General features: G+C 41.6%; 1 protein-coding gene across 2 annotated transcripts in view; it reads right to left on the bottom strand.

The window, feature by feature from the left end:
* Window positions 1–8,320: 8,320 nt before the first annotated feature.
* The window catches only part of DEPTOR (DEP domain containing MTOR interacting protein), a 193,085-nt gene continuing 178,281 nt past the window's right edge, over window positions 8,321–23,124 (bottom strand). For both annotated transcript variants that reach the window (XM_003933101.4, XM_074387085.1), the window contains exon 9: window positions 8,321–13,262. In XM_003933101.4, the coding sequence (XP_003933150.1) occupies window positions 13,134–13,262 (129 nt within the window). In that variant the 3' untranslated portion in view covers window positions 8,321–13,133. The remainder of the gene's footprint in view (window positions 13,263–23,124) is intronic.

Raw genomic sequence — 23,124 nt, 5'->3', positions numbered from 1 at the left:
ACTCCGTCTCAAAAAAAAAAAAAAAAGTGACTACATGGGACTATGTACACAAAGTAAACAATGTACTTAATAATGTGCTGTGAGCCCAGAACATCTGAGACAGGTCTCAGTTAATTTAGAAAGTTTATTTTGCTGAGGTTGAGGACACGTCCTTGACACAGCCTCAAGAGGTCCTGAGGACGTGTGATCAAGGTGTTCAGGGCACAGCTTAGTTTTATACATTTTAGGGAGACATGACACATCAATCGTCATATGTAAGAAGTCCATTGGTTCGTTCTGGAAAAGTGGGACTACTTGAAGCAAAGGCAGGAAGACTCACAGTGAGGAGGGAGCTTCCAGGTCACAGACAGGTGAGACACAAATGGTTGCAATCTTTTGAGTTTCTGATTAGCCTTTCCACAGGAGGCAAATCAGACATGCATCTATCTCAGTAAGCAGAGGGGTGACTTTGAATAGAAGGGGAGGCAGGTTTGCCCTAAACCGTTTCCAGCTTGAGTTTTCCTGAGTCATTTTGGGGGCCCAGAATATTTTCCTTTCACAGTACATAAAAGACTTAGCATGTGCACGGCACATCATAGACATTCAATAACTATTGCTATTGTCAGTGAGGAACTTGTTAGAGTCTGGAATCCTGAGGATTTGGCTCGATTCATTTTATGGTGGTTCAGTGACCTCAGATCTAAAAAAAAAAGGTCTCTGTCCTCCTCCATCCTTGAGGTCAACCCATACTTTCTTCTCTCTAAACTCTAAGAAAGACACCAAATTAAAGGTCTCCTGTCCTCCACCAGATGTCAGTCTGGCCCTGTTGGTGTCTTAAGAAGGACCTAAGGAAAGAGAAGACACAAGCTCGCTTCCAGGAATTGATGAAAAGGAGAGGAGAATGCCTCTTAGAGGCTATCTGAGGCAAGAAACAGACTTCAGCAAGACTTCAATGCTAGTCTCACTTAGTTTCAGGAAAGACAAGGGATATTTACAAATCTGGAGAAATGTTTACAAACACACACTTTCACTAACAAATGCTCATCAAGAGGCTTTGTGCTGACATTTTTAGGCCTAGGGATATAAGAATTCACTGATGCAGTTCCAATCCCTGCAGAGCTCCGAGACTTGCCAGTTACTTTTGGTTGCCCGCCTGTGGTGTTACAACTTAATATTTACCACAGCAAAGGTGTCCAGCAAATCAAGGCATCAATCATTGTGTTGAATGAAATGAAACAAAATGCATGGATAAAAAGAAAGGGTCTGGGTGTTGGCTTCCAGAATAAAACCTACAAAGGAATCTGAAAAATAAGCTACTACACCTGCAGTATGGGAGCAAGGAAAACTCAGCAATGAACCAAATGATAGGGAGTGATGTGGAGAAGAAAGAGGAAAGCAGGTGAGATCACCAATGCCTGCAGAAGAAAAGCAAGGATGGGACGGCAGCAACCGAGTCAGAGGAACGAGCCCTAGAACCCTTCTGCTCAGGAGGCAGCTGAGCGTGGTCCCCAACAGCAACACCAAGAAAGTGAGGTCCAGGCACAGTGGCTCATGCCTGTAATCCCAACACTTTAGGAGAGTGAGGCAGGGGGATCGCTTGAGGTCAGGAGTTCAAGACCAGCCTGACCAACATAGTGAAACCCCGTCTCCACTAAAAATACAAAAAGTAGCCAGGCATGGTGGCATGTGCCTGTAATCCCAGCTACTCAGGAGGCTGAGGCAGGAGAATCACTTGAACCCAGGAGGCAGAGGTTGCAGTGAGCTGAGATCACGCCACTGCATTCCAGCCTGGGCAACAGAGTGAGACTCCGTCTCCAAAAAAAAAAAAAAAAAAAAAGTCTATGATTTTATATTTTTGTTTCCATTTATGTAGTAAGTTGAGAAGTGACCACCTACTATGTGCAGGGAAATATATAGAAAACAAACAAAAATAAGTTGGGAGGTGTGAAGTACTGATGAGAAGAAGGAAAACAAAGAAGGTGGGTGGGTAAGCAGGGAATTGAATGAGTGGATTATCCTGTGCTTGCAATAAAAAAATAATACATATTTTAATGACACGATATGGGATCCTACCTCCTTTCATTCTACATCAAACATGAAAACACTAGAAAGTTGTTAACATTTTGTGTGGACCAGGATGGCCAAGAGAAAATCTGATAAAACAGGGGTCTTTCTCTAACACAGACAGGCTGGTCTGACATTTGGTGACTCCCATTTTCTTTAGCGCTTCTCATGGTTGTTTCCCTCATTTGCTGCTGCTACATACCAGACCTGGGAGTCCCTCTGCTTAATAATTAACTAGCCTTGATATTCCGTGTCACTTTATCCATGTGTTTTCGGGTCAAGAGCAGGGGCTAGTATTCTACCTCCTTACCTTTCACAGCTGCAGAAATAGTCAAATCTTTTAAAACCTGGGCTCACACTTACCCACACGTTTTCAGAACTGAGGTAACAGACCGGGTGTGGTGTCTGATGCCTGTAATTCCAGCACTTTGGGACGCCAAGGTGAGTAGATCGTTGCAGCCCAGGAGTTTGAGACCAGCCTGGCCAACATGGTGAAACCCTGTCTCTACTAAAAATACAAAAACTAGCTGGGCGTGGTGGCAGGTGCCTGTAATCCCAGCTACTCAGGAGGCTGAGGCAAGAGAATTGCTTGAACCTGGGAGGCGGGGGTGGAGATTTCAGTGAGCTGAGATCACACCACTGCACTCCAGCCTGGGCAACAGAGGGAGACTCGGTCTCAAAACACAAACAAACAAAATTAGTTCAACTATTGTGGAAGACAGTGTGGCGATTCCTCAAGGACCTAGAAGTAGAAATTCCATTTGACCCAGCAATCCCATTACTGGGTATATATCCAAAGGATTATAAATCGTTCTACTATAAGGACACATGCACATGAATGTTCCTTGCAGCACTGTTTACAATAGCAAAGACCTGGAACCAACCCAAATGCCCATCGATGATAGACTGGACAGGGAAAATGTGGTACATATATGCCATGGAATATTATGCAGCCATCAAAAACGATGAGTTCATGTCCTTTGTAGGGACTTGGATGAACCTGGAAACCATCATTCTCAGCAAACTGACACAAGAGCAGAAAATCAAACACCGCATGGTCTCACTCATAGGTGGGTGTTGAACAATGAGAATACATGGACACAGGGAGGGGAGCACTACACACTGGGGTCTTTTGTGGGGAAATAGGGGAGGGACAGCAGGGGGAGGGATAGCATGGGGAGAAATGCCAGATACAGGTGAGGGGAAGGAAGGCAGCAAATCACACTGCCACGTGTGTACCTATGCAACAATCTTGCATGTTCTTCACATGTACCCCAAAATCTAAAATGCCATAAAATAAATTTTTAAAAAATTGAGGTAACAGAGCATACATCTTCCCTTTCTCTTTCTTCCGTCCTCCGGGATTGCATCTCAAGAGGTATCAGTGACCACCTATACTAAGTTTCGATTACGAATTGGCCTCTATGGACCCAGTCATTTCAGGCTTCAAAAAATGTAGTATTTAATCCCAAGGGAGAAAAGCACATTTTAGAATAAGGTAGGGAGTCCCAAGAGGCGAAGAGGAAAAGTCACGTAAGCAGAATGACATGCAAAAGAAGAAGAGTTGTCAAGTCCTGAAGTAAGAAAATAGACACTTGAGCCAAGTTCTTTACAGAGCACGCTTTATTTTGCTCAGCGCCTTCGTCAGATGTACACGGCACGCAGCAGCCTGTGCTTCCTCTCTGACCGCAGAAAGCTTGTGCTGACAGAAGCGCAGAGGGGTGGTGTTGCTTACATAATTCTGGCATGAATCTCCAAAACCTGTAGGCTTAGGAGGTCGCCCTCAAAAGACAAATAAATAATGTCTTAATTAAGGTGTGTTCAGGACAAGAACCTCCTTTGTTATCAAAATGAAATCTCCAAAATACCCTGCAAAAGAGTGTTTGCTGTATAAAACACATAGCATATAAATGTTGATTACTCTGATTGCTTTTCTAACAGGCTATAAAACTGCCTGACAGGGAGTCTGATAGGGTGATAAGTAAATAATATTAAGCAGTGTTTTAAAATTATTCTGTGTGACATTTTAAGCTTTAAAAATTGTTTGGGAAGTTATTTACTTATAATTTTTAGTTTTAAAAGCTAGGTAGCTGAATAAGGATCCAAGGCAAAATCATTTTTGCCTTCTGCCAGTTTATAGCCAGAATTCCACAGCTGCCCAGATGCAGTGGCTCACGCCTATAATCCCAGCACTTTGGGAGGCCAAGGCAGGAGGATAGCCTGAGGTCAGGAGTTCGAGACCAGCCTGAACCACATGGTGACACCCCATCTTTACTAAAAATACAGAAATTAGCTGCGTGTGGTAGTGAGTGCCTGTAACCCCAGCTACATGGAAGGCTGAGGCAGGGGAATTGTTTGAACCAGGGAGGTGGAGGTTGCAGTTAGCCGAGACCGTGCCACTGTGACAGAGCAAGACTCCATCAAAAAAAAAAAAAAAAAAAAAAAAAAAAAAAAAAAAAGAAGAAGAAGAAGAAGAGAAAGAAAGAAAGAAAGAAATCCAGAGCTATATTTTCTACCAAGCCATGAATCCCTTTCTCAGTACCTGAGGAATACAAGGAAAGCAACAGAATGGGTGATTTCTGTTACTGTACTCAATTGAATATAGAGTTTATTATATGTATTTTTCTAATACTTGTAGTATTGTCTTATGACAACGATAACAACTAAAATGTATATTGCCAGTGTATTAGTCTGTTCTCACATGCTATAAAGATACTGCCCAAGACTGGGTAATTTATAATGGAAAGAGATTTAATTGACTCACAGTTCAGCATGACTGGGGAGGCCTCAGGAAACTTAGAATCATGGTGGAAGGGGATGTAATCACCTTCTTCTTAACGCACCAGGAGGGAGAAGAGGCAGCAAAGGGGGAAAAGCCCCTTATAAACCATCAGATCCCATGAGAACTCACTCACTATCCTGAGAACAGCATGGAGAAATCGCTCCCATGAGCCAATCACCTCCCTCTTTTGGATAAGTGGAAATTTCAAATTAAGATGAGATTTGGGTGGGGACAGAGAGACCAACAATATCACACTTGTATTATTGTCTTATGATAAAATGCATATTGCCAGTGAAGATATAAATGTATAGACAATGTAATGTTCTTGTGTATTCGTGTGAACCTGTCAAGATAATGTGTAATTAATATGGTATGGTATTTATAATGATAGCAATACAGTAGTTAATTTTGGAGCACCTACTGTGTGTCAGATACTGTACTAAAGCTTTACATGTATTAATTCATTGGCCTTAATAACAGACTACAATAATATTTCATATGAGATTATTATCCCACTTAAAAATGAGAAAACTAAAGTGCAGAACAATGTGCAGAAAAAAGCATTGGACTGAGAATTTCTGAGCACAAATTTCAGTCCCAGATACACATCAGTTCGTTTGAGTTTTGGGACAAATCACTTCTCCAGAGTACATTTTCTCTTTTGTTTAGTAGGTACAAAAATGAGAAAAACATTCAATTAATTATTGATTAGGTACTACGGGTCAGGCACAGGGATAAACATTTTACATGCGTCATCTAATCTAACCCTCACTGTCAATGGAGTAGGCACTGCTATCCCCCTTTTACAGATAAGGACAAGCTGATGCCTGGAAAGTTTGAGTAACTGGATGTGCTCCTGATTGTTACAGCAGGAATACGAACCTGGACTTTATTTATTCATTTTTGCTTTTAAGATGAAGTCTCTCTCTGTTGCGCAGGCTGGAGTGTAGTGGCATGATCTTAGCCCACTGCAATCTCCACTGGGTTCAAGTGATTCTTCTGCTTCAGTCTCCAGAGTAGCTAGGATTACAGAAGCCTGCCACCACTCCCAGCTAATTTTTCTATTTTTGTTATTTGTTTTTGTTTTTTTTGAGATGGAGTCTCACTCTGTTGCCCAGGCTGGAGAGCAGTGGCACGATCTTGGTTCACTGCAACCTCTGCCTCCCAGGTTCAAGAGATTCTCCTGCCTCAGCTTCCCAAGTAGCTGGGGTTACAGGTGCCCGCCACTACACCCAGCTAATCTTCTGTATTTTTAGTAGAAACAGGGTTTTACCATGTTGGCTAGACTGGTCTCAAACTCCCGACTTCATGATTCACCAGCCTCAGCCTTCCAAAGCACTGGGATTACTGAGTCACCACACCCAGACTAATTTTTGCATTTTTAGTAGAGATGGGGTTTCACCATGTTGGCCAGCTAGTCTCAAATTCCTGACCTCAGGTGATCTGCCCGCCTCAACATCCCAAAGTGCTGGGATTACAGATGTGAACCACCACACCCGGCCTGAACCTGGACTTTATGTCCCCAGAGCCCATGCTCTTAACCACTATGACCTTTACAGTCTTGGTTCCTTTAGACTTCCTGTTTTCTCTGCCTGCAATGCTTTCTTCCAGATTTCTCTAGTGCTGGCTCATTTCCATACTTCAGGCATTAACTCAAAACATCAGGTTTGCAGAGGCTTTTGCTCAGGGCTGCTGCACTTTATAACTCAGAAGCTGCTGTTTTTATAGATTGTAATGGGAATGGTGTCTGTTGGCCAGACATTAAGTGACAGGCCATGATAGACACTTAAGAAATCATTTGTTGCATGCTTCTGAATATGTCTTACCAATTCCCTGCAATCCAGGCCTCACTCAAGTCGCAGAGTTGTAAGATAAAAGTTTCAAGACATCCTGGATATTATAAAGACAATAATGTAGTAAGTTATTGACAAATGACAAAGTACTTCTTAGGGTTTCTGTGCTTTAAAGTTTACTAACTTTGCAGCAACGTAGAATCCTCATTATCACTGACAAAGTAAAGATCCATTTGATTAAAATTAAGAAGTTTCAAACATTGTGTTGGAGAAGATATTGATTACTATACATCACTTTATTTTTTTTAGACAGAGTCTTGCACTGTCTCCCAGGCCGGAGTGCAGTGGTGCAAACTTGGCTCCCTGCAACCTCTGCCTCCTGGGTTCAAGAGATTCTCCTGCCTCAGCCTCCCCAGTAGCTGGGACTACAGGCGCATGCCACCACGCCTGGCTACTTTTTGTATTGTTAGAAAAGATGGGGTTTCATCATGTTGTCCAGGCTTGTCTTGAACCCCTGACCTCAAGTGATCCACTTGCCTTGACCTCCCAAAATTCTGGGATTACAAGCATGAGCCCCTGCGCCCAGCCTAAACATCACTTTTATGGTTTACTTCAACCAATTTGGAGGCTGGTTAGATGTGACTTTGTAATGTTGAGCATTCACATTTCTTATGACTCAGCAATTTTTCTCCTAAGTGGATTCCTAAGGGAAACTCCTTCACTTGGACTCTCAAGAGATGTTATGAGAATGTTCGTAATAACCCCACTTATGACAACAACAGTGGAAACCACCCAAAAGCCCATAGACAAGAAAACAGATAAATAATTGGTGGTCTGGAAATTTATGAAGCTGTGATGAATGAATCACAACTATACACAAACATTTGAAAGAAACTTAATTCTATTAATACTAGATGAAAACAACCAAGTCCTAGAAGATTATATAAAAATTGGTGCTTTTTAAATGAAATTCATTTTTAAAAAACATAAACATCCAAGTCATGGCACCAAAAACAAAACTAAAAAAATTAAAAAACAAGAAAACAAAAATAAATAAAATAAACAACCCTGAAGAACAACAACAAAAAAAAGCAAGAAAATTATAAACTCAGTGTTCAACATTGTGTTTTCCTTGGATAAGGTAAAGTGGCTGGGGGAAAAAAAATACAGTTAAGTATAAAGAATTGTCTGTATTCTGGTGCTTGGGTTGGATGGTGGTTTCTAGCATTAACAGGTGTTAAACCACCTGTTTTAACACCATGATTTTTTATTTCCCCCCGTATGTGGAGACTTCTAGGAGATAGATTCAAAGGTGACTCTTGAAGGATTATTTGGTTCCAGGGGCAGGTATACTCATTTTTGTATTTATAGTACATGTATACAACATCCAGCAAAACCCAAGTCCTTAGTAAGGTTACCTGAATGAAAGAATGAATGAGTGAATAAATTATAGAAAATTCAAAAGTATTTTTGGGTAATTTTGAGTGTAGTCTGAATAACCTCTCACCCCAACACTTTACAGTAACCCATACAACACACATGAAATTATGTAACTGATTTCCTTCCTAATTCATTGGGGAAAAAATTCACATTGTCCCTCAGTAATAAACAAGCACACAGTATTTTTCCATATAGAATATTCTATGACACCCATCAGTACTGATCTAGGTAGGGAGAAAATGATTCTGAATCCAGCAGAGTACCAGAAAAAGCTTTTTAATGCACTATTTGTTTTCCAGGCAAAATAACTTCAGAAAATATCCATCATTAAGTAAACTTACAAATGGCACTTTTGGCTACATAGGAGAATCAGATATGAGACCCATGTGTTTTTTCTGATAAGCTAGTAATAGGTCAGCTTTATAACATAATCCTTTCTTAGGATAAAAAATGGCTAATTTGTTTTAAAAGACAGGAAAAGCTGAAACCCTAAAGTCATTGTTTTAAAAAAGTCACATTTATTTTCATGCTATACACCTGTGTTTTCATACAATAATTTTAAGTATTATGGCATAAATATTCATAAGAGAAGCGAGTAAATTTCAACCTAATTTTAAAATAAAGATATATGTTAAGTATCTTTATTGTTTATTAATGCATTTGACAATACCAGATGCTGTCTTTGATGACAAACTTCATTTTCGTACATGGCAGATTTGTCCTTTTGGTACTGAACCGAAGAAAAACACATCACATCTGAAATTCTGCCTTAATAAGTGAGTAAAACCATGGTCAATTACATCAATAGATTTCAGCCAACTAGCAAAATGGAAGTGTTTTAGTCATTCTTATTATTTATAAAAAATGAAACAAGATTAATAGTCAACAGGAGAGAATAGCTAATATCACCAGTTTAAAACAGGTCTTTGACTTTTTTTGAAACAGTGTCTTGCTCTATTTTCCAAGCTGGAGTGCAGTAGTGTAATCACAGCTCACTGCAGCTTTAACCTCCCAGGCTCAAGCTATCCTCCCTTCTCAGCCTTTAAGTAGCTAGGACTACAGGTGCGTGCCATCACGCCTGGCTAATTTTTTATTTTCTGTAAAGATGGGGGTCTCACTATGTTGCCTAGGCTGGTCTCAAATTCCTGGGCTTCAGTAATCCTACCATCTCAGCCTCCAAAAATGCTAGGATTACAGGTGTGAGCCACTGTGCCCAGACTAAAATAGGACTTAAGCAGATTACTTATACCACATTGAAAGAAAAGAATATTTGGAAATGTAAGATATCAATCTGAACTGAAATCTTTTTTTTTTTTTTTTTGAGACGGAGTTTCGCTCTTGTTACCCAGGCTGGAGTGCAATGGTGCGATCTCGGCTCACCACGACCTCCGTCTCCTGGGTTCAGGCAATTCTCCTGCCTCAGCCTCCTGAGTAGCTGGGATTACAGGCATGCGCCACCATGCCCAGCTAATTTTTTGTATCTTTAGTAGAGACGGGGTTTCACCATGTTGACCAGGATGGTCTCGATCTCTTGACCTCGTGATCCACCCGCCTCAGCCTCCCAAAGTGCTGGGATTACAGGCTTGAGCCACCGCGCCCGGCCTGAAATCATTTTTAATATTAATTCCTGTCTCTCCGATGCAGCCACCTTTTATATGATAGTGTGAAGTTGATCACATCTAATGTATGCCAAGATGGTATCTTCTTCATGTTATCCACCATTTCTCAACTAGTCTCTAGATTAATTTACACAATTATTTAACAGAGATTAATAAAACATCAGACAATAGAATCAACCCAAAAGGCAACAGCATTTTTCTTTCTACAAGGGAACATGGCTTTCAATTTGTGCACCCTATGCTAATATGTTAGAGAATAAACAAAAACTACTTTCATCTCTGTAGCAAAAACATAAACACAAAGGCCTGGAAAATCACCATGCTGGCCAGGCTAGTCTCAAACTCCTGACCTCAAGTGATCCACCTGCCTCGGCCTCCCAAAGTGCTGGAATTACAGGCATGAGCCACTGCACTTGACTGGGTTTTTTTTCTCTTTTAATGTATTTCCCTATTTATTTATTTATTTATTTATTTTGAGTCAGAGTCTCTCTCTGTTGCCCAGGCTGGAGTACTGTGGCTTGATCTCAGCTCACTGCAGCCTCCGTCTCGTTGGTTCAAGTGATTCTCCCACCTCAGCCTCCCAAGTAGCTGGGATTACAGGTGCATGCCACCACACCCAGCTAATTTTTCTGGTTTTTTTTTTATTAGAGATGGGGTTTCGCCATGTTGGACAGGCTGATCTTGAACTCCTGGCCTCAAGTGATCCACCTGCCTTGGCCTCCCAAAGTGCTAGGATTACAGGAGTCAGCCACTGTGCCCCACCCTTGAGGTGGGTTTTTAGACAACAATGGAGAGCTGACACACTGCTCCGTGGCAGGAATTGTGCTAGGTGAAGAGATTACCCTGGATAGTAAGACAGCCCCTGCTCTGAATATGCTTAGAGTCTACTAAGGCAAACAGACAGTAACGGGGAAATTTCAAAGTAAATGTCATCAGTGCTCTAACCGGGCATGGGGAGGACTTCAGGATCCACGGGAATTTAGAAAAGAGGCATCAATCCTAGCACTAGAACTGGGGAGTTGGTGAAGGCTTCCCAGAGGAGATAATTTCTAACGGGAATTTATATGAAGAAAGAATTTTCCAGGCAACAGTAAGACAGAACATTCTTCTTTCCACGAAAAAGAAAGTACATGTGCAAAGGCTGGAGGGAGTGAGATAGGGCCCCCGGGGAAGTAGGGGTAGTCATTTTAATTGCTGAGTAAAGATATCAGGGGTGGGCTGGAGGATTAGCTAAGGGAAATCTCTCATGGCCTTAAGAGATTCCCTGGGATTTGGCCTTTAAACCTAGGGTGATGGGAACCAAAGACGGAAATCCTCCCTTCCTTCTTTCCTTCCTTCCTCACAGGCAAGAGGAGGTTGTGTGCAATCGATACGGAGGGATGCTCCTCTGGTGCTTAGGTTGGCTAAAGGGAAGTTGTGTTATGCCAGGGTCCAAGATAACGGGTAAAGCAGGCAAGAAGAAGATGCCATTTCTGGAAAGGCGTTCCTTCTTCTTTTGTCACTTAATGAATACCTGAGGACAGAAAGCAGTTAAGACTCATCTTTTAAAGATGCTATACAAATTTTTTAAAGCCAGTGGTAAGGTTTCCCACTTTATTAGTTCTGTGGCCTTAGGCATATGACTAACCACTTTACGAGTCAGTTTCCTCATTTGTGGAGATAATGATTGTGTTGACTTCACAGGCCAATAAGGACAAATGGCAGAAAGTCTTAGCACAGAGCCTGGCTCAGAATAAACCCTCAATATAGGGTCCTTAAATGGGGAAAGGCTGAGGGGAGTAACATGGAATTTAGCATTAAACCTGTGTTTGCATTCAGCCTCCATCACTTAGTAGTGCTTGCAACTGTGTGAACTTAGAGACAATTTAAAACTTGCTCAGACTTAGTTTCCACATCTGAAAAAATGTGCATGTTAACACCTACCTTGCAAGGTGGTGATGAGGGTTAAAGAATATCACAGATATTAAATGCACAGAGCCTGCCATATAGTACAAATGCACACCCACACAGAGGTGATAGTGTTTCTCAAATGTATAACAACAATATTACTGTTAGAAATTCTCTGTCACTCCAAAATCCTATTCTCTGACTAAAGCTACAAATCAGAAAAGTTAGATTACCAGAAATATATATATCTATATCTATAACATATTTAGCACAGTAGATCCATTCCACCAGTACCTATACATTTATGATAACCTAATACAAATAAATGGCTATGATATGATATTCATATTTTATTTTGTTAATGCATGATAAAAAAAATTAACCTCTTCATTCAGATCCATTATTTGGAATGAAGAATTTAATATTCCCTAACTCCCTAATTTGGCACTTCGAGGAATTCCCTCTGCACACCAAGCCCCGAAATGTACTATTTTCTAGACCAAAAATGAAAACATGCATATATACAAGTGAGCTAAAAAGTTAAAACACAAGATGGTCATTTTGGTGAAAAATACTTCCCCCAAATAAGCAGCAGGTCATGTCCCTTAGAATATGTTACACTAGAAAGCTAGTAAAAATTCAGGCTAAGGAGGCAATTTAGAGTTCAAGTTTTATCACGTATCAGCAAAGTTTTAGACTTCCCTTAAAAACAGACACCTTCAAAGTGAAATCTTGCCAGAAGGGTTGATTTTTTAATTACCTGTATATACAAACTTCTCTGTTTTAACATTCAACATATTCAAGATTAAATCTAGAAAGCTGCTATACCTGATTTATAAAACAAAATGATTTTAGGCTCAGAGAGAAAATCGGGACAATTTTATGCAGTCTCTCCCTGTCTATACTCGCCCATAGCATCACCAAGTTTTTGCTTTTTTAGTTTTTTGTTTTTGTTTTAGCTAATGCCACAACTGAAACCTGCACTAACTTAAAAGTTGACACTAAAGGCAGGAATTAAGAAATCCCTTTTTATGGCTTTTAAGCACTCGAATGCTTTAGAACCCCCTTCAAAATGCCAATGAACAAGTTTTATTCCTTGGGATGTTGCTTCAATTTGAATCTTGGTGAAATCTAGATTCCCTATTAAATAGATCCATGCTAATTTTGGAGAAAGTACAATTAAAAACCCTTAACGACTAATCTATTGACTCTGAAGAAGGGGACTTCCGCGTGTTGCTGTTTGGACTAGAGAAGCATTTCAATACCTTTCTGCAAACTAAGATAAAAAACAACGAACGAGACCTACAAATAGAAATCTAGTAAGGCAGTTCTACCATGTAGGAAAACTCTGTTTCCCAAATGTTTTCTACACTGACATCTTATTAAAAAGATATGTTACCCGGTTTTTCCACATTCAGTGTATAAAACTCAACTTTAGATGTATATGTGCTGAGATGATCCATAGGACCACAACCATCCATTTGCATGGAAATCTCATCATTGCATTGCTTTGTGTCATTCTGGCTTCGATCACCCGCAGGCCGCTAGAGGGCTGGGAGGCCCAGGAACTCAGCACTCTAACTCCTCCATGACTTCCATGACAATTGTCCGTGGGCCCGTCAGGATCAGATTGCTCACGGTCCGGTAGTCTACGTGCAGGACATTGAGCCCATTGACAGAGACGACAAACTGACAGACCTAAAGGAAAAATGCAAAGAAAGAGCATCTGTTACAGCACCTGGTTTTTCACAGAGCTTTAATAAAGACACTGTGCAGCCCTAACAGGTAACTTCATTCTTAATATACCCAAATGTCCAGCTGATGACTCCGATTCCATAATTTCCAAGGAGCTTCACTTTTTCTGGAATGCAGTATAATTTTTTTTAAAATTGTTTTAGTGTTTTACAAAATTGAGCTTAAATCATAACTCAGAAACTTACTGTCTTAAGCTACGTATTTAAATTTCTGAGCTTTTGTTCCCTCAATCCTAAAATAGGAATTAATAGTAATAATAGTGATAACTATCTTATAAGAGTGTTGTAAGAATCAGTGACATATAGAGAGCTTCTAATTGCAGTAATTCACAGGCACACTTGCTCCCAATTATTAATTATTAGTGTTGAGCCCTCAACTGAAGAATGTAAAAAATACTAAAACACTTTGGAAACCATCATTTCCTTTTATTATTTCCTATGTGGGTAATATCAGTATAAACTTAAACACATTATTAAGTCCAAAAATAGCTATACTTATTACTTAGATGCAACAAAATTAGAGAGTATTGGAAAAAGTATTAGAAAACTGTCTCTGTGAAATCAAACATACAGATTTAAGTTATAGGTCCCTTTGGTGGAATACTTTAATTAAGTAATTTCTCCTCTTCTATGTCTCAATATAAATGTCTCCTTTGTAAAAGAGTTAGGTAAAAATGCCTACTCTCACAGGCTCAAACTAGATAAGGCATTTAAAACCTCTTTGCAAACACCAGGCACTACACCGATGCTGAGTTCTATTAATTGCTTTCCTTTGAAAAAATACTCACTTCCTTCATAGTCACAGGCAAAACAAAATGGAAAGTGGGCAGTGGTACACGGACTGGTTATTTACTCAATAAACACTCGCCGTTGTCGTAAACCTCAATACTCTCCACTCCCCAACCTACATAACTAGCATGTTTTCTCTACATAAGATCACACTATTACTGTTTCTCTTTTCTTGGTTCCACAGATTTGTCCTCATGGATTCAGGGCACATTTTATATAAAATCAGCAGTTTTCTCTTTTTTCAGATGGAGTCTCATTGTGTCACCTAGGCTGGAGTACAGTAGTACCATCTCAGCTCATTGCAACCTCCGCCTCCCTGGTTCAAGCAATTCTGCCTCAGCCTCCTGAGTAGTTGGGATTATAGGCACATGCCACCACGCCTGGCTAAATTTTGTATTTTTAGTACAGATGGGGTTTCACCATGTTGGTCAGGCTGGTCTCGAACTCCTGACCTCGTGATCCTCCCACCTCGGCCTCCCAAAGTGCTGGGATTATAAGAGTGTGCCACTACGCCCAGCCAAAATCAGCAGTTTTCAACTATGGTGGAGGTCATAGTCATAATCAAGGTCACACTAGCAGATCACAGTCTATCCTGAACTAGACCACAGTAATTTGCAAGCCAATTTGGCAGTAATGTGATGTAGGCATCAGCCCAGGCTTTGTTTTTTCTGCTGCAGCAGATTCATGAGCCAAAGAATGAGAGGAATTTCACCTCCTTCCTAAACCAGAGCTTTAGATTCTAGACTTGGGACTTCAAATCCCTTGTCTTTTCCACAGATACAGGGCTTTCCTTCTCCGAAAAGATGAATAGCATTTTTTTTTTAAGACAGAGTCTTGCTCTGCCGCCAGGCACCAGGCTGGAGTTCAGTGGTGTGATCTCAGCTCACTGTAACCTCTGCCTCTCAGTTTCAAGCAATTATCCTGCCTCAGCCTCCTGAGTAGCTGGGACCACAGGCGCATGCCACCACGCCCAGCTAAGTTTTGTATTTTTAGTAGAGACAGGGTTTCACCATGTTGGCCAGGATGGTCTCGATCTCTTGACCTTGTGATCCGCCCACCTCAGCCTCGATGAATAGCCTTTTTGCATTGCCAAATGAGATGGCAGGAGTTGCCAAGTGACTGTCCCTTCCAGCTGACCCTTCACAGGCTCCCTGAGATTAGCCATGTGTCTGCATCACTCAGGGATCATATTCAGCATTTAGCATTTTTTTTTTTTTTTTGAGATGGATTCTTGCTCTGTTGCCCAGGTTGCCTTAAGCAATCCTCCTACCTCAGCCTCCCTAGTAGCTGGGATTATAGATCATGAGTTTGAGACTAGCCTGGCCAACATGGTGAAACCCCATCTCTACTAAAAATACAAAAAAAAAAAAAAAAAAAATAGTTGGGCATGATGGCAGATGCCTGTAATCCCAGCTACTTGGGAGGCTGAGGCAGGAGAATTGCTTGAACCCGGGAGGTGGAGATTGCAGTGGGCCTAGATCATGCCACTGCACTCCAGCCTGGGCAATAGGGCAAGACTCCCACAAAAAAAAAAAAAAAAAAAAAAAAATTCTGGACTCTGGCTTCTCCAGTACAATCATAAGCTCTGATCATATCCAGTCTAGATGGCCATGTGGCCACAGCTGAGTAGAGCCTGCCCGTTCTACACTGGGCACAATCACTCATTTGCCACATCCTTATTACTTCCTGTCTTCCTAATACCTGGCTGACAGGCATGTGAGTTTGCGGTCCGTAATCTGGCGCCACAGAGGGAAAAGAGTTGAAGAGAGGGTGGCTTGAAGCTTCAAGAACTGAAGGACCCCAATGTTCATCAACAGAGGAAAGGAGGCTGGGTGTGGTGGCTCATGCCTGTAATCCTAACACTTTGGGAGGCTGAGGCAGGAGGATCACTTGAGCCCAGGAGTTTGAGACCAGCCTGGACAACATAGTGAGACCCTGTCTCTAAAAAAGAAATACATATATATATTTTTTTAATTTAAAAAGACAGATGAAAGAAGGAATATAATTCAATATATCCATATGGTAGAAGGTTATTCAGTCATAAAATGGAACATATAACATGCTACAACATAGGTGAGCCCTGAAAACATGATGCTAAGTGAAAGAAGCTAGCTAGAATAGACCATAGAATGTAAAAGCCCATTTATATGAAATGTCCAGAGTAGGAAAATCCACAGAGAAAACAAGCAGATTACTGATTACCTAGGGTTGGGAGCAGGGGTGGTGAGGTGGGGCATGGAAGTGATTGGTGATGGGCATGGGGTTTCTCTTAGGGGTGATGAAAATGCTCTAAAATTGTTGTAATAGTGACATAACTCTGTGAATAGACAAAAAAACGACTGAATTCTACAGTTTACATGGATAAATTGTATGGTATGTGAACTATATCTCCATAAAGCTCTTAAATAATGAAACAAAAGAAGAAAACATTAAAGGGAAGAAGGGCCTGATGTTAAAAGTGGGTAGATCCTTGTAGACGGAAGGGAGAGGCTGCGGGTTTGGTTCAGCATAGGGTCCTGTGTACCTCTTGATTGTGGAGCTCTTGGAGGCTACAGAAGCTAGGATGGCCACGGCTGTACGTGTGGGAGTGTGAGCACCCAGTGAACTCTGCTCAGGACCCATACCCAGGTGTTCAGGGGTAGGAACAGGGCAGTCAGCAGGGCTGTCTGGACAAGGGCCAGTGGCACCAGTCACTAATACTGGTCACAGTCCATTTTACTGGGCTGCCTATAAGCCCTGGGATGGGGGCGGTGGTGGGGGTATGGTGCACGGGCAAGGGACACCAAAATCATCTGACATTGAACTTGTCATCATCACCCTTGGTGATGGCCGCTTCAACTGAATTTAATTTTAGAAAAACAGGCCAGGTGTGGTGGCTCATGTCTGCAATCCTAGCACTTTGGGAGGCCAAGGCAGGCAGATCACTTGAGCTCAGGAGTTCGAGACCAGCCTGGGCAACATGGCGAAACTCCATTTCTGCAAAATAAAAAAAATAAATAAAATAAAATTAGCCAGGGTAGTGGCACGTGCCAGTAGTTCCAGCTACTTGGGGGGTGGGGGGAGCCTGAGGCAAGAGTATCACTTAAACCTAGGAGGTCGAAGCTACAGTGAGCCAAGATCATGCCACTGCACTCCAGCCTAAGTAAAAAAAAAAGAAAAAACAGAAAATGGTCATTTCTTGTTTTTGTTTTGTAAGTGAATGTACACACACATTTCTCAAATGCCACAGTTTGTGACTAATTCACTCTTTCTTAAAGAGGCTACCCTAGGCATGAAGACAGTCTCACTCCCTTGCATTCCCATATGCTGACCAGAGCAGCCAGTCAAGAGCGGGGTCACAGCAAGTATGCTGGGAACTGCTCATTTCCCACAAAACTTCTTACTTGTGCGTCCACCTGAGCATGTCCCTAGGGGCATAGATTATCAGGTGAAGACCCTCTATCACAGGTGTTCCAGAGAAAAAGGCCACGACATCTTATACCAAATAGTGCGTGGAGAACCTACAGAAAGATTTATTAGGTAGCTGCAAAAGCCGTTGTGGTTTTGCAATTTTTAATTGCAAAAACTGCAGTTACTTTTGCACCTACCTAATAAATACCAGCATCTTTGCCTTCATGAAGCTTACAATGTAGTTTAGGAGTCACAGTATCACAGGCAGGATCCTTTTCAAAACAGCAGGCAACCTCTCAATCAATTCTATCATATATTGAAAAACCTATTATTTCTCAAACACCAATCCACGTACTTTACACACTTGATAAAAATTGTCCTAAAAGTTATATGGTGACATCTGTTGGTTTTTCGTTATCCAGCTTCATTTCGCTACAATCAACTTGATTTCTTTTTCAGGTATCACCTTTCCTCTGCTGTGGGCAGTACGGATAGGAATGTCAATTACTATGCCCTGCCCTCCCTCTATTCATAGGGTCACCTGACCCCAAGCTTGGCCAATCAGACTGTGTCTCCTGGACCACTGATGTGGAGCTGAGTAACACAGGAAAGTTCATTTGCTCTGGTATTTGGGTTCCCAAATCGCCCTTGGTTCCTGTCCTTTATCGTTCGGTTCTCCAGGCTAGGCACGGTGGCTCACACCTGTGATCCCAGCACTTTGGGAGGCCGTAGTGGGTGAATCACCTGAGGTCAGGAGTTTGAGACCAGCCTGACCAACATGGTTAAACTCCGTCTCCATTAAATACAAAACATTAGCTGGGCGTGGTGGTACATGCCTGTAATCCCAGGTACTTAGGAGGCTGAGGCAGGAGACTTGCTTGAACCCGGGAGGTGGAGGTTGCAACAAGAGCAAAACTCCAACTCAAAAAAAAAAAAAAAAAGCTTTCTTTGGATCTGCCTCTGCCTTTGTTTCTTTTACATACCTGATGTCTTTTCAGTAAATTTCTTGTTTTGTTTTGTTTTTTTTTGATGATTTCTGTCATTGGCAATGCACCATCCCTAATGTAATTTTTTTTTTTTTTTTTTTTTTTTTTTTTTAAGACAGAGTCTCGCTCTGTCTCTCACACAGGAGTGCAGTAGCAGGATCTTGGCTTAGTGCCATCTCCCACACCCAGGTTCAAACAATTCTCTTGCCTCGGTCTTCCAAGTAGGTGGGACTACAAGCACGTGCCACCACACCTGGCTAATATTTTTGTATTTTTAGTAGAGACAGGATTTTACCTTGTTGATCAGGCTGGTCTCAAACTCCTGACCTCAAGTAATCTGCCCTCATTGGCCCCTAAAGTGCTGGGGTTACAGGCATGAGCTACCATGCTTGGCCCCCCATGCAATCTTAATAAACAAACTAAATGTCAGAGAGGTTAAATTGTTTTGCTCAAGGTCACACAACTAAGTGCTTCATCTGGAATCTGACCTCCACAGTACTCTGCAGCCCTACATAAAAACAGATTTATAAAGCACAGTATGTATATGCAAGTTCTCAGGCATGCATAGAATAGTGGACGACAAACGTTTCTTCTCTTTAACTGTTCAACAGTCCCTAGGTCCGCCTAAATATCTTACGGTGTTGCTGTTTAGCTTCTTTCAGCTTCTTAAGGAGGTTTTTATTCAATTAAGGTTGGGTTGTTTTTTGTGTCACTAAAAACTTTCAATATTATGTAAACTTAGATACTTATTTCAAACTTTTTCCTTAAGGCAAAAAACAATGCCTTCGAAACATTTATCATGTTAATATTCAAAGTAGTAATTTTAGATGGAGGCTGTTAGGGCCAGTTGTGGTGGCTTATGCCTGTAAACCCAGCACTTTGAAAGGCCGAGACAGGCGGATCACTTGAGGTAAAAAGTTCGAGGCCACGGGTGTTGGGTGCACCAAAATCTCACAAATCACCACTAAAGAACTTACTCACGTAACCAAACACCACCTGTTCCCCAATAACCTATGGGAAAAAAAAAAAAATTTAAAAAGGAGTTCAAGACCAGTCTGGCCAACATGGTGAAAACCCTGTCTCCACTAACAATACAAAAATTAGCAAGTCATCGTGGTGCACACCTGCAATCCTAACTACTCCGGAGGCTGAGGCAGGAGAATCACTTGGAACCTGGGAGGCAGAGGTTGCAATGAGCCGAGATTGCACCACTGGCACTCCAGCCTGGGCACAGTGAGACTCTGCCTCAATAAAATAAAATAATCAAAAATACACTGAGCCTAGTGGCTCACACCTGTAATCCCAGCACTTTGGGAAGCCGAGGCAGGTGGATCATCTGGGGTCAAGAGTTTAAGACCAGGCTGACCAACATGCTGAAACGCTGTCTTTACCAAAAATGCAAAAATTAGCTAAGTGTGGTGCTGCATGCCTGTAAAACCAGCTACTTGGGAGGCTGAGGTAGCTCGAAGCCAGGCGGCAGAGGCTGCAGTGAGCTGAGATAGCCCCATTGTACTTCAGCTTGGGCAACAAGAATGAAACTTGGTCTCAAAAATAAAATAGAAAATAGGTTTAGGCTGTTAGGAAAGACGTCATCTCTCCCTAAGTGGTCTGAACAACTGCCTTGGTTCCAGCAGTTCCAATGTCCTGTTAGTGAAAATGTACAAAATGTTCTAGCAATGTAGGTATTACTATGTAATATATATTCAGTTATAATGAATTTTCAGTTAACATCTATGGTACACTATGTTTTGCAAATCAACACATATTATGAGTAACCACAGGAAGCACTCAGCCTGGGGGAAATTATTTCCCCTCTGTATTAAAAAGTGCACAGGCATAAACACACAGAACACATGACTACCTCTGAATGGGCCACCTTAGGATCTTACTCCTTCCACTTGAGGTGGGGTGACTTAGATGCCACCCACTGGTGGTAACAAGAGTCCAAGTGAGGTGGCAATATTTTTTTTCCTTATAATTACCTTTATCAGATGTGTTTTCAAAGATGAGATCGCATTTCCCTAGTTCTTGGAAAAGGGATCAATCATGAGCTCATGTAACTGCTCTGTAACTGACCTCCCACAAGGACGTGGTACCTTCACCTTCAAATGAAAGGATAAGGAGCAAATCCTTGAATGAAAAAGAAAAACAAAACTTTCGCAAGTAATATGAAGCCTAGGTAAGTAATGTCTCCAAGCAAGTGGGCAGTGGAGGAAAGTTCTGAGAACCGCTGGGCATGGTGGCTCATGTCTGTAATCCCAGCACTTTGGGAGGCCAAGGCAGGCAGATCACATGAGATCGAGACCATCCTGGCCAACATGGTGAAATCCTGTCTCTACCAAAAATACAACAATCAGCTGGGCATGGTGGTGCATGCCTGTAATCCCAGCTACGCTGAGGCATGAGAATTGCTTGTACCCTAGAAGCAGAGGTTGTAGTGAGCCGACATTGCGCCACTGCACTCCAGCCTGGGCAAAAGAGTGAGACGCTGTCTGAAGAATTTAAAAAAAAAAAAAAAAAAAAAAAAATCTAAGAACCAAAGTTAGCCTTGTAAGAATAAACAGAAAGCAGGAGGCAGGACTCAGCACATTTCAGGGTGTGACCAGGTTAGGATAAATACCTAGGCTGAACTCCAGCCTTTCTCCTGCTAGGAAGCCAAACTCACTAAATAATCTTGCCTCCAATTGCTCTCCCTGCGCCAGTCCTGGCGGATGTACGATAATGCCCTGGACAGATGGAGTGCCTGTGGGATTGTTCAATTGCACATTTGTTCTTATAGGCTGGAGTCCCATCACAATGATTCAATTGTTTCATCCAAAGTGAGAGTTAAGGTGGGGAGAAACACTACACCTATGATTACATAATTGTCTTCTCACTGCTGAGAAGTCTGTATTCACCAACAAACTTGCATCCCAGAAATGGTTGCATTCATGTCAATGCCTTCTTGTTTTCTTTCTGATCCTGAAGGAAAGTGAAGGATTGAAGGGGAAGGCTGCTCTGACTATCCCTGAAAATAACATAAAACATTTAACAAGACAGAGAAAGTCAAACAGAAAAAAAAGATAAGTTACACACAAATAGATGTGGAAAATGACCAGGGAGAGCTGAGACCTGCTTAGTAGAATAGGAAAGTCTTCCCAGTTAAACTATACAGAAAGCAGAACAAGCTGTCGAGTAGCAAGCCATTACTAAAACCTTCACCCAGTGGAGCACTCATTTGTGTTCTAGAGATCATCCTGATCCAACTGCCATAAAAAGTGGAATTCTTTTCTACAAATCCCTACTAGGTATCCAGCCCATCTCTCTAGAATACTTACGTTAGGAAATAACACCACCCAATGAGGAAGACTTTTGGAGTCCAGTTACACATTAGAAGTCTTAGCTATGCATTCAGTTAACATTATTTGAGCCATTTTCACTGCTCAATTGCTCAAGTGAAAAAGCACACCCAAATACAGAAAGGTGACTCTCAAACCGTGTGTAAATATGAGTCACCTTAGGGATCTTGTTCTAAGTATGAAGTGTCAGATCTCACCCAAGACCTACCAAATCAGACCTTCTGGAGGTGTGTCCCAAGATTTACAATTTCATGGAACATGTCAGGTGATTTGGGTACAGAACTACCTTGAGAAACGGTGCTGTTAATTATCTCCTAGGATTTTTTCTACCAAAAGTCAGTTGAAATGCTTACCCCATACCTGTTAGTATTATAATAGAGTATTCTTTGACCATGAGCATTAACTGCCTCATGCAAGAAGAAGGCCGATGTTTTAGTTATTAAAATTATTACTTGCCTAAAGATTAGGGGTGGTGGCTCATGCCTGTAATCCCAAACTTTGGGAGGCTGAAGTAGGCAGATCACTTGGGGTCAGGAGTTTGAGACCAGCCTGACCAACATGGTGAAACCCCATCTCTACTAAAACTACCCAAATTAGCCAAGCAAGGTGGTGGGCGTCTGTAATCCTAGCTACTTGGGAGGCTAAGGCATAAGAATCGCTTAAACCTGGGAGTCAGAGACTCAATCAAGACTGAGCCAAGATTGTGCCACTGCACTCCAGCCTGGACAGCAGAGCAAGACTCCATCTCAAAACATAAACAAACAAACAAAACAATAAAATTAATGCTTGCCTAAAGTCTTACATTTTTAGAGCCAAATTTTGCTATATTTTAAGCTTCAAAACCAATAATAATAATAATAATGGACAAAAATGACTAAGTTTAGGCCGGGTGCAGTGGCTCAAGCCTGTAATCCCAGCACTTTGGAAGGCCGAGGCGGGTGGATCATGAGGTCAAGAGATCGAGACCATCCTGGTCAACATGGTGAAACCCCGTCTCTACTAAAAATACAAAAAATTAGCTGGGCATGGTGGTGCGTGCCTGTAATCCCAGCTACTCAGGAGGCTGAGGCAGGAGAATTGCCTGAACCCAGGAGGCGGAGGTTGTGGTGAGCCGAGATCGCACCATTGCACTCCAGCCTGGGTAACAAGAGCGAAACTCTGTCTCAAAAAAAATAATAATAATTAAATAAATAAAAATGACTAAGTTTAGAACCATTATCAGAGATAATAATCAGACCTCCTGAGAATAAAGACTCAGGCTTTTTGGCAGCTGAAAACCAAAAAGAAAAAGGCTGAGCGTGAA

This window comes from Saimiri boliviensis, chromosome 15 (assembly GCF_048565385.1).
Source record: "Saimiri boliviensis isolate mSaiBol1 chromosome 15, mSaiBol1.pri, whole genome shotgun sequence".
Classification (NCBI taxonomy): domain Eukaryota; kingdom Metazoa; phylum Chordata; class Mammalia; order Primates; family Cebidae; genus Saimiri; species Saimiri boliviensis.
Note: the sequence above shows the minus strand (reverse complement) of the source record. Positions and strands in the feature narration are given on the sequence as shown.